Below are 12,156 nucleotides of genomic sequence, written 5' to 3'. Positions count from 1 at the left end.
GCTAAAAATCCCGCCCACATGCCCCAGCGCTCCCTTCCGCCTCTCGTCCGCCCTCTAACAGGGCTCAGCAGGTCCTTCCTGTCTGGCTCGGCCGCTCCATTGTTGCTGCGGTGACGGGATCCCTTGACACACCGCTCCTCCGACGAAGGAACGATGTGTCTCTCGCTGAAGCCGGGGTCTCCACCCGCCACCCCGACCAGCAAGAGAGCGGGGCGCCGGTCCAATCCCCCGTTGCCATGATGACAGGACGCCCCTCGTGCTGCGGAGTGCCCCCTGTCCTCGTGGATGCGGCGACCATCCTCCCCTCACAGTGCCGCGGGGAAAGCACCCGCCAGCCGCGGGCCGGGGCACAAGTCTGGGGAGGGGGTGGGGCCCCCCCGCTCCCGGACAGCTGCCTTTGTGTTAAGGTGTTACCTTTGACATAAAACTGTAAACAGCTTGGGTTCAGGTATCTAAAGGAACGCCTTCTCCCATATTATATTATGTTGTGTTATTAAGTAATGATGCCTGAACCAATTAATTGATATTATATAATAACAGTTGTTAAATTGATATGTGGTTAATTGTGTAATTGATAACCTGATATTGGATACTGTTAAGAGTTACTGAGCTTTTTGCTATGTATTTTGTTTTAATGCATTGTATTTGCTATGTATTATTGGTTGTATTATTGTTTGATGTTGTTCACCGCCCTGAGCCCTTCGGGGAAGGGCGGTATACAAATTAAATTTAATGTAACATATGTACCTGCCTGTGCCCTAATATAAGCAGATGAAGCCCTTCTAGTGGTACCTCCACTTTCAGTGATAAAAAAGGTGGAGATGAAAGAGGTGTGACAGAAACTCTCCTTCCAAACCAAGTGGAACTGCAGGATTTGAAGCAACAGCAAGCCCTGTAAAACCTGTGCACTAGAGGTAAATAAGAGTAGGTGTGATGTAGTGCCACCTGCTGTCCCTGTACCTGGAGAAACAAGGCTGCCCATTTAAAGACTGCACCCTGGATTCCCGGAAAAGCGAGGCATTGGGTCTAAAGATAATAATCAGCCATGTCAAATGCTGCTGTAAGATTTAAAGCAACAGCAGTGCTGACTCGCTGTCATCCAACTGGAGTTAGAACTCATCTGTGAGGGCAACCAGCACAGTCTCCATTCCAAGGCCAGGCTGAAAGCTGGACTGGAATGGGTCCAGAGTCAATGTATCATCCAAGCAGGAACATAGGTATAGATTTTTTATGGGGGGAGGTTCGGGGGTGGGGCCACACCCCCTCCGACCCCTAGGGCATGGCCAAGCCTCCCCAAGCCCCGCCCCTGGCCTAGCGCTTATAAAAGCAGCTCTCCGAGGTCGGGGACGGCAGATTCCCCTGCCCTGCCCTCCCCTGCCCCCCACCAGCTGGGCTCCCAGCTGGCAGTTCCTTCTGCCCTCCCCTCTGGGCAGAGGCATAGAGGGAAAATGGAGCCCAGTGCAAAATCTGAGTTTTGCACCCCCTCCCCAGGCAGCCGCACTGATGCTGGAATCCACCTTCAAACAGCATCACTTTCAATGGTGTTTAAACTAGAGAGCCCAAATTCTCCTTTTAAATCCACCTTAAAGGGGAGAGAATGCTGGGACCCCTGTTAAACAATATTGAAAAGTGGGATGCTGTTTTGGGGTGGGATTATCCCCCACCCTGAAAACAGCATCATCAATTTCAATGTATTAGTGAGTGGTTAAGAGCAAGTGCATTCGAATCTGGGGGAACCGGGTTTGATTCGCTGCTCTGCCACTTGACCTGTGGCCACTTCTCTGGGGAATTCAGAGTAGCCTGTCAGCTCCCACACATGTCCGGTGGGTGACCTTGGGCCAAGTCACCAGCTTTTGAGCCTCTCTCAGCCCCATCCACCTCACAGGGTGTTTTGTTTGTGAGGGAGGAAGGGCAAAGGAGATTGTAAGTCTCCTTTGAAAGTCTCCCTACAGGAGAGAGAAAGGGGATAGAAATCCAAACTCTTCTTCTTCTTCTAAACTGAGGACCTCAGATTCTCCCCTTAAATCCATGCCAAATGGGGTGGATTTAAAAGGATAATCTGGGGAAATTTGGGGGGTGCCTGCTGTCAGGGGTGCAATGGTTAAGCTAGAAGCACAAAACTATCAGGGTATGTCTAAGAGACTCTCCTAATGATACCACCCAGGTTTGGCGAAGTTTGGTTCAAGGGGTCCAAACTTATGAACCCTCAAAGGTGTAGCCCCCATCTCCTATTAGCTCCCATTGGAAACAATGGGGGATGGGGCACCCCTTTTGGGAGTCCATAGCTTTGGACCCCCTGGACCAAACTTCACAAAACCTGGGTGGTATCAATAAGAGACTCTCCTGATAATACATCCCAGGTTTGGTGAAGTCTGGTTTAGGGTGTCCAAAGTTATGGACCCTCAAATGTGTAGCCCCATCTTCTATTAGCTCCCATTGGAAACAATGGAGGATGGGGGCACCCCCTTTGGGAATCCATAGCTTTGGACCCCCTGAACCAAACCTCACCAAACCTGGGTGGTACCAGTAAGAGACTCTCCTGATGATACCTCCCAGGTTTGGTGAAGTTTGGTTCAGGTTTGGTTCAGGGAGTCCAAAGTTATGGACCCTCAAAGTGTAGCCCCCATCTTCTATTAGCTCCCATTGGAAACAATGGAGGATGGGGGCCCCCCCTTTGGGAGTCCATAACCTTGGACCCCCTGAACCAAACCTCACCAAACCTGGGTAGTATCATCAGGAGAGTCCCCCAAACAATCCCTGAAAGTTTGGTGCTGCTACTCTAAACAATGCTCCCCCTGCAGGCCAAAAACCAAAAAACACTAAAAATGTTTTTAAAACCCACAAACAAAGGGGCGGAGCTTCGGACATGAATGAGGGGGTTTTGAACCTGAGAAAAAAACCCCTTACCTATGTCCTTGCATCCAATAACACCCGAAGCTGTTCCACCACCACTCTGTCAACTACTTTACCCAAAAATGATAGATTTGAGACTGGGCAGTAGTTGGCTGGTTCAAGAGGATGGTTTCTTTAAGGGCAGACATACACCTGCCTTTTTAAATCTTCCCATGAAACCCCCCAATTTTCCTACAGGGGGTCTCGCACTTCATTGCCACTGGCTTTAATCAGCCACAATGGGAACAGGTTCAAAGGATAGGTGATAGACTTCACAACCGTCAGTGTCTTCTCCACATCAGCTTGGGAGAACAATATTGCAACTCGCTAACAGAAGCAATTAAGGTCAACAGAGGGGTCAAGCAAGGCTGCCCACTGGCACCCAGTCTATTTTGTCTATTTCTCTGTGATTTCCCTGCAGCCTTAACTAAAATAGATGGTCATCCCACACGACTGGGCTCCTTACATGTCTCCACTCTGCTCTATGCTGATGACGCTGTCCTTCTGTCATCTTCTCAAGTAGGCTTGAAACGCCTACTAAATTGCAGTGCAGACTATTGTCATTCAAATAGGTTGACTCTTAATTATGACAAGTCAAAAGTCACGACTTTCGCAAAATCTAGGTTTAAATGTAGTTGGAAAGTGAACAATCATGTTTTGGAGCAAGTAAGCCAATTTAGGTATTTAGGGCTCCTATTTCGCTACAATCTATCTTGGGCCCCTCATTGTAAACTAGTGGAGAACAAAGCCAAGGTGAACGCTGCGGCAATTCTACATTTTTGGTATTGTAAAGGGCATCAGTTTGTTCCCGCTGCACTGAGAATCTTTAATGTTAAGATCATCCCTCAGTTATTATACGAAGCTCCAATATGGATCACCCAAGTCAGGTCATCCTTTGAGTCTGCACAGTCCTATTTCTTATGAAGAATTCTGGGGTCGCCAAGGTGTATCTCGTATGCCATCTTATGTAGAGAAACTGGGCAAAATAACATGGAACTGATGGCATGGACAAGAGCTTTCAGATACTGGTCTCGAATTCATTTTGAGACCAGTCCTACCAGACTTTTATACCAACTACTGTCAGAATCTGCTTCTGTAAAATGGCTAGTAGACATAGATAAAAAGCTCAACAACATAGGTCTAACAACTGAGCACTTGTTTGCCACAAGAATCTATAATGAAATCAAATCAGCATTAATTGAGCGAGAGAATCAGGGAATGATGCAGGAGGGGGGGAGTTGCTCTCCACAGTCTTTAGGAATCACCTGGTCAGATTATTGTGCTAATTATTTGTATATCCTGAGCGATCCCAAACACAGAGTATACTCACTAGCTCGTTCCAATGCTCTGCCTAACGCCATGACATTTGGCAGATATAATAATATCCCCTATGAAAGTAGGCTATGCCATTGTGAAATGGCTGTTGTTGAGACTGTCCGACATGTACTTTTAGAATGCCCTATCTATGATTCCCCTCGCTCCATGTATATCCATCCCTTAATAGAGAGGTCAAATATGTCATCTATTATGAATTTTCTGCTCAATTGTTCTTCTGACCTCATTTGTCAAAATGTTGCAAGCTTTCTGAAACATATCCTGGCCAAGCATAATTATTTTTTACAAAATAGCTTCCTCAAACCCAGCTAGGAGGTGGAGGGAGCTCCTTATTTGGGCAGTGACTCCCCCTGATGTCATTGCCCAAATAAGGAGCTCCCTCCACTTCCTGGCAGGCTGGGCTTCCTGAAACCCAGGGGAGGTGGAGGGAGCTCCTTAGTCATCCTTACTCCCTTAGTCATCTCCTTTCCCAACTGAAAAGTCGCACTCTTCGGCTTTCCCTCATAGAGAAAATGCTTCAACCCACTAATCATACTGGTTGCCCTCTTCTGTACTTTCTGCAGCTCAGCCCTCTCCTCATCCTGCCTTTAACAATCTCTTGGTCATCCAAAGGCCCAACTACTTCTCTGGCTAGTTTCCTGTTCCAGATATATTTAAAGAAATGTTTATTGTTTGTCTTGATGCTTTTAGCAACCTGCTCTTCAAATTCTTTTTACATGTTTAATTATTGACTTACATTTTTTTACTAGAGCCTTTGCTCCCTTCTGTTCAATTCATAGGGCAGACCTTCTCATTTGTTCAGAAAAGTTTCTTTATTTTCTATCCTTTCCTTGACTTGCATTACAAACCAATCTTTTACACTCAGCAGTGCCTTTCCTTACCCGGGGAATGCATTTTATCAGGGCTCTTTTGAGCTGCCTTTTAATTATTCTCTGTTTTGTAAAGTTCTCTCCTTTGGAACTGCATGTTATAGTTTTGGACTTGAAGGGTAACTGCATTGACACAAATATGGAACTTAATAATACTGTGGTCACTGTTTCAAGTTGTTGAAACAATCTCTACATTTCATACTAGGACTTCACAGCTCAGAACGTCTAAGATAACTCTGTATCATTGGCTCTGTGACTAACTGTTCAGTGCATAATCATTTATGATGTCTACGAACTTAATTTCCACAGCATGACTTCAGCAAATATTTACCCAGTCAATTTTGAGGGAAGTTGAAGCCTCTAAATATCGTAACATTATCTGTTTTAGTCCCTTATTTTATTGGACTGAAGCACAAGATACTCATCCTTTCATTATAGTAATAAATAGTTTAACCACCACCGCCAAAAATCCACCAAGTGCACTAAAATAATTAAATATGAAGGTGACCCATGCATATCTTATGATCACAAATGTTCTGTCCTCCAGGAAGAGACATAAATGTAAAATTATTAAAATCCACTCCCACTCACCTGAGAATTAAGTAGCAGATAGGTTGACAATGCATATAGGGTGTAGTGTAGTTTTAAAAACATAGATTAAGAAGTGTTAAAAGGAAGGAGGCTTCTAATTCAAATCTCAATTCTCCCAAGAACTGTTTCTTCATTCATGAAATCTTAGGAGGCTTCAGCTAACTTTTATAGTGTAGGAATATTTACTTCTGCCATCAATAGTGACTTTGTAGTAAGGATTAAAGCATGATAATATAAGCAAAGCACTTTGAATGTTCCAGAGTGCCACATAAATGCTAGTAATATGACTTTTATACTAAGGAAATTGGTGACAGGTTAATTTTTTTTAACATCAGATAATTTGTGATCCAGAAACACCAAAAAGCAATTTATCTGTGAACTACTATTCTTTCAATAGCTTTTCATTATGTTTTTGTATGATAGTTTAATAATGAAAAGAAAGAAGACTGTATGACAATTATTGTTAAGACTGAAAGGTGTTTTCAGAGTATTCTATAATAGTGGGAGAATATGTGTCTGTGAGAGAGACACAGAGAGAGTGCACTACCATTGCTCAACCTGCAGACAAGGCAAGTCTTACCAAAAGGTGGTGCTCTTGTATCAGATTAGTACTTGGCAGCAAAACTAAACAAAGCACTAATAAAAAGTAGTTACAATAGGGAAAAAATTTGGACCATATATATATAGAGAGAGAGAGAGAGAGAGATTGTGTGTGTGAAAAAAAACCTTTGCCATATTTGGCTCATATCCACCTCAAGGTTCACGGTCTAGGTCTAATGGGTGTGAAGTTCTGTGCAAAGGCCCTCCTTCAGGATCTAGAATGGGGCATACATCAAATAAGCTGGCTATTTATTTTAATGTATGGCAGACATAAGACGATCAGCTTGATCCAGTCAGGGGAGGAGTGAGGGGAAATTGCGCCTGGAGCATGCACATGCCCTTCCGCGGTGCCGCCCATCCGGAACGCCCCCTCCACGGCCCAGCCACCCTATTGGTGCTATGCCACTGGATCCAGTTCATGTTCATGCAGCTACCTCTTCTAAGTCCACTGAGTTCAACGGGTGTAGAAAGTTTTAGAATTACACTGGGAGTTAACTATATGTCTAATAGAACTAGATTTATATCAAGGAACACTTCAAAAGACCAAGAACATTTCCAGAGTATAAGCTGTTGAGAGTCAAAGGCTGTTGGAAATCTCAGTCTTTAAGGTGCTACTGGATGTGAATCTATTTACTTATCTGTTAAAACATTTATATTCTTCCTTCCCTTGGGGTTTAAGGTGGCTTACAATAATAGTTTTTTAAAATTCCATTTTAAAACCAAAAATAAAATAGCAAACCCAAAATCTTTCTCCCCTCCCTCCTTTAAAGATGCCTGTCAATTCAACCCCCTCAAAAGCCCTGGCAAACAATCAGGCCATGCAGCGCCTCCTGAAAATCTCCAGGAAGAGGAAAGAATCTAGCACTTTTACTGCAAGAACGTTACCCCAGAAATCTTATTGGTCTCTAAAGTCCTGTTGGACTTGAACTGAAATCTTCTACTGCAGACCAACATGGCTATCAAACCCCTAATCATACCTATTGTTCTCCACTGCACCTGCTCTAAAGGTTTTTTTTTCCTACAAAAAGGCTTCTACAACTGAACACAATTCTCTAAATGGGGCTTGACCAGAGCAGTATACAGATCAAGAGAGATGGTCACTTCTGTATCAATCTACCTGACAGTTTAAACATCACAATTTGGTCATGTCATATATTTAAAGTGATAGCCTGCTTCCTAATGTGACATCCAAGCATTAAAGAACAACCCCGGGAGAGTTCCATATTTATATTTCAATTTATAAACTGCTCTTTTCTGCAGGGCTCAGGGCGGTGAACAATAATAGTAAAACAATATAAAACTGTATCAAACGCTTACAAACTTTTCTGTTGTTCCCAGGATAAAATGAAGGGTTTGAGATCACACCTTTGCATTTTAAAAGTGATCTGACTGAACCCACTGAACTGTCCTCAGTGATGTCAGATGAGTAGGAACGATACTGCTACTCTTCCAGAATCATCTTTTGGATCACATTCTTTATTGGCTTATATTGGTGAGTAGTTCAGTGTCCTATAAAGTTAGCCTATAATCATCTGTCACAAGTCTTTTCAAGCATGGCCCGATAAGGTCGTCACAACCAGTAATGCGCCAGGGACTATCTTGCAACATCTCCTACCCCTTTTTTTTTTTTGCTACTTTTGCTGGTTTGAAGTTTTTGCAACCTGCTTGCCTTCACATATGTAAGTGTATGTTAGGAAACTAGATTTTGTTATTTTATTGCACCTGCTTGTCCTTTGCCTTATGCTTAAGCCTGAACCTGTTCTTGAATCTTTTCAGTAAAGCCTGATTATTTTGTTGGTGTATTCTAATGTGTATGTGAGAGCCCAAACCCAATTTTGGTCAAACTACCAAGAGAGGATTTATTCCAGGGCACCAGGTCTGGAGAAAGGAGAATCAAATCATCCTTGCAAGAACATGGTGAGTGGAAATCCCATCTTTGATACATGTGTCAAAGACACACACATCTGTTGATAAACCCTAAGATTGAATTTGCCTTCTTTGCTGCTGTATTACATTGGCTTCACTTACTCAATTTGCAATCCACCAAACCCCAAAATCATGTTCACACAGGCTGCTTACCCAGAACAGTATTCCCCATCCAGTATGCATGCATAACATTTTACTGCTCGCATGCAAAACCGTGCATTCATCTCTATTCAATCACATCTTGTTCATATATCCCTATTTTTCCAAAGCATCCAAATCGGACTGTATGTTTTCTCCATCTTCCAGAGCATTTACTAAACGATGTAATTTGGTGTAATCTGCAAATTAAAACTTCACTTTCTCAGAATGAGCTACATGAATCCCCAAAACAATGTATGCCTCACACATAAAGTAGCTGCTTTCTGCCCATTACCTTACAATTGCAGGAATTGTAAGCAATACATTTTAGACTATCAAGCTCCGGGGGGGGGGGGGGGGGTTTACACCTGAGGCTTTTCTCACAGATCAACCTGTAAAATTTACAACATTCAGTCTCTCTTCTGTTCAACATTTCACCTGAACAACTGGCAGAATTTGATTTACTTCAAAGGCCACCCTTCACCATCAGCTGGCTTAGGACAGCTCCCAACATTATAAAATATAACAATAAAATCAACCTTATCACACGCCGCAGTATTTTTACACCATAACTAAAAGGTGGGAATCAGCTGGGGAGGAGTAACAGAGATAATAGACTTAGTCAATCCTAACAAAAATTAAAGAAAAAGGGGCAGGGGAAAGGAGGTCAGTCCAGTTGGAAACCTGTTGCTGTCCTCAACCATAGGCCTTGTTGAAAAGCTGTTTTACTCTGTGGAATTGAAGAAAGTCTTGCAGGGCTCAGAGCTCACTTGGAAGAGCTCCGCAAGGCTCTGGCTTTCCTTGAAGTACTGCAGACACTCAGTAAGTCGTTGTGATATAGCAATGACTTCTCCCCTTGTGCTACTTACTCTCTGCACCCGACATTGCAGCAATATTGTGAGGCTGTGCCATGGATCCCAATGAGAGTAAGAGAAGCATAAAAGCACTTTCATGAGAAAACAGCCTCAGGCAAATTAAAGAAAAAGCACTCTGAATATTTTCCTGTAGAATAACATTCATGAAAAGACAAACAGCCGAGTATACATTCTGGCAAATGCTGCAACTGATTATGCAGGTATGTGAACAAGCAACACAAAGCTCCATTTGATGCAATAATTGATTTCACCGAGCCTTCCTCAGAAGCAAACCCGTGAAATCAATGGCGCACACCAACTCCCAAGTAAACGTGCAGAGCTGGAATTCTAAACCCACGCCCGGCCTTCACTGATCTCTTCTGACTAACGCATGTTGAAGGCCCAACCAATAGGGCCCTGCAATGTTCAGGTCCCGGAGGAAGCATACTCAGTGCTTACACTAGCAAGTAGCTACATTACCTTTCCTATGGGCAAGCCAGACATGATGATCGCACCTTTCTTGCACCTCCAAGATCAAAGGGCCTCTTCTCCCGTCTTTCTTCTCCTCTTCGCAAGAGGCTTGTTTTGGTTCCGCCCCGAGCGTCTTTCTCGCTCGACCAATCAGCGGCGTGTAATTTACACACGGGCCGCCTAGCTCGAATTTTAGTGGCAGGTCCAACCCCTCATCCGGAGGGTGGCCGTCGATTGGTGCATTCGCCCGCAGGTCATTTGCATGCCGCCTGCGGTCGGGGTGCCCACGGAGCGGCCAAAGAGAAGTTGGCTTGGAGCGTCGGCAAGTGTCTGGAGGGAAGCGCCGGCTCGCATCAGCTGCCCGGGGAGCCTCCGCGCCAGCGCCTTGTCCTGCTGCGGGGCTCCTGCAGAGGTGAAGTCCCAGTTGGTCCCTGGCCCGCGTTCCCTCTAAGCTGCCCGGCTTCGCCGATCCTTTTGGGAATAACCTTTCCTGCTTGCCTGAGCTTCGAGCTCTCCTGCAGATCCCCCTTTGCTTCAGCTCCTGGCCCCAGCATTTTCTTTCCATCCTTGCTCAAGGCGGAAATTAAATGATCTCACCCTGACTGTGGAATGGAGACAGCTGGCACCCAGAAGAACCTGACGGCTTCTGGGGAAGGAAGGAAGCTAACAGGGCTGTAAGGACCGGGGGGAGGGGGGGTGTAGGTTTCGGGGAAAGCACCCCTTTTCACTCTGGCTTCTTTGGAGAGAGCCAGATCGCCTTTGCGTCCTGCGCCTTTGCGGGGAGGGGGATCCCCGTTCTTTCCTATGGCTGGGATACACAGCTCTACTCTGAAGACCCTGGAAGACTTAACCTTGGACTCCGGGTATGGGGCAGGGGACTCCTGCCGGTCCCTTAGCCTCTCTTCGTGCAAGTCCAACTCCCAAGCCTTCACGTCCTCCCAGCATAGAGGCAACTGGTGGTACTACTCGGGCTCCATGAACAGTCGCAACAACAGCTGGGATACGGTGAACACTGTCCTGCCGGAGGATCCCGAAGTTGCGGACATCTTTGCCAAATGTGCGAAACTGCCGGAGCTGGAGGAATTCCCTTGGACCGACGAAGACATCGGGAAGATCCTGAGGAAAGGGAAGGGCGGGAGCCAGAAAAACTTCACTCCGGACGCCTTGAGGAGGCTATCTGTGCTGCTCCGGCGACCGCTGATCCGGATTTGCAGGGAGGCGCAACGCCTGAGCGTGATGCACTCCAAATGCACGCGCTTCGAGATCCAAAGCGCCATCAAGCTGATCCAGAGCTGGGCGCTTTCGGAGAGCTGCGTCCTGGCCACCGTCAAGGCCCTCTCGCTGTACAGCATGAGCGCCGGCCCCGGCCTGAGGAAAGGGAAGTCGGCCCGGTGTGGCCTCACCTTGTCCGTGGGCAGGTTTTTCAGGTGGATGGTGGATACCAGGATCTCGGTGAGGATCCACGAGTACGCGGCCATCTCGCTTACGTCCTGCATGGAAAACCTCGTGGAGGAGATCAGGGCCCGGGTTGTGGCCAGTCAAAGCCCCGACGGTGGCGCTGGAGGGATTGAGGTATCCGCTGACGTCCTGGAGATGGTCATCAACAACGATGCTGAACTTTGGGGAGTACTGCAGCCATATGAGCATCTCATCTGCGGGAAGAACGCTAATGGTAAGAGCTAGCTTATGTGTAAATGTTGCCATTACTGGAATGGGTCCCCTCAGAATCTAGCATCCCCTGACCTTGGGATGCTGCTTATTTATCTATATTGGGTCTATATGCGACATGGTATGTTTGTGTTCATTGTTCATTTCATTCTGCTTTGATGATTTGTTTTATTGCGTGGTTTTGTTGTACCTGCATTTTAACATTTTATCTCTGTAAGTCACCTCACAGTCTTTTTGGCAGAGTAATGCTATGCAGATTTTCTCTGGTCTGAGCCAGCTGCAAGGCGCTAGCTTGTCGATGAATGGACTTGCAGGGATTCTGAAAAAGGAATGCCTTTCAAACGATCTGGTTTCTTTCTCTTTTCTTTTTTGGTAGTCCTGGTTGCTTTTCCTCCATCTTGAAATGTAACTTGCAGAGATGCAACCTGCTCCAATGTATGGGTACTGAAAAATAGGTTCAGTAGGACTAACTTAGACAATCACATGATTCATGGTCCTGAGAGATCTGACAAACAGCTTCTGTTGCACCAGCCACTGGAACCCTGAAACAGCAATTCTAGTAGCAGCTAGAATCCAATAAGTGAGGGAGTGAGTGAGGGAGCTATAGGACTTATTTAACTTTGAGTGAGGGAGCTATAGGACTTATTTAACTATTTTACTATTTTTCAAAATGCTTTTGTACACTTTGCCCCATCACAGAAATTTTTGCTGGTTAAGAAACATAGCTGTTCTTATAAACTTCTTTGAACTGTGGATGGTAATAGTAGCAGGTTATGCTACATCCAATATATGTGCAAAATACAAACTATCTT

The 12,156-nt window shown here is 45.3% G+C and overlaps 2 protein-coding genes across 2 annotated transcripts in view; one reads left to right on the top strand and one right to left on the bottom strand.

Moving 5' to 3' along the window:
• CAT (catalase) overlaps nucleotides 1-9,821 on the bottom strand; it is a 63,913-nt gene extending 54,092 nt beyond the window's left edge. Inside the window, exon 1 of the mRNA XM_048485022.1 lies at nucleotides 9,686-9,821. Within this exon, the coding sequence (XP_048340979.1) occupies nucleotides 9,686-9,709 (24 nt within the window). The 5' untranslated portion in view covers nucleotides 9,710-9,821. The remainder of the gene's footprint in view (nucleotides 1-9,685) is intronic.
• Nucleotides 9,822-9,964: 143 nt separating this feature from the next.
• ABTB2 (ankyrin repeat and BTB domain containing 2) overlaps nucleotides 9,965-12,156 on the top strand; it is a 213,728-nt gene continuing 211,536 nt past the window's right edge. Inside the window, exon 1 of the mRNA XM_048484315.1 lies at nucleotides 9,965-11,348. Within this exon, the coding sequence (XP_048340272.1) occupies nucleotides 10,481-11,348 (868 nt within the window). The 5' untranslated portion in view covers nucleotides 9,965-10,480. The remainder of the gene's footprint in view (nucleotides 11,349-12,156) is intronic.

The sequence above is a fragment of the Sphaerodactylus townsendi genome, linkage group LG02 (assembly GCF_021028975.2).
Source record: "Sphaerodactylus townsendi isolate TG3544 linkage group LG02, MPM_Stown_v2.3, whole genome shotgun sequence".
Classification (NCBI taxonomy): Eukaryota; Metazoa; Chordata; class Lepidosauria; order Squamata; family Sphaerodactylidae; genus Sphaerodactylus; species Sphaerodactylus townsendi.
Note: the sequence above shows the minus strand (reverse complement) of the source record. Positions and strands in the feature narration are given on the sequence as shown.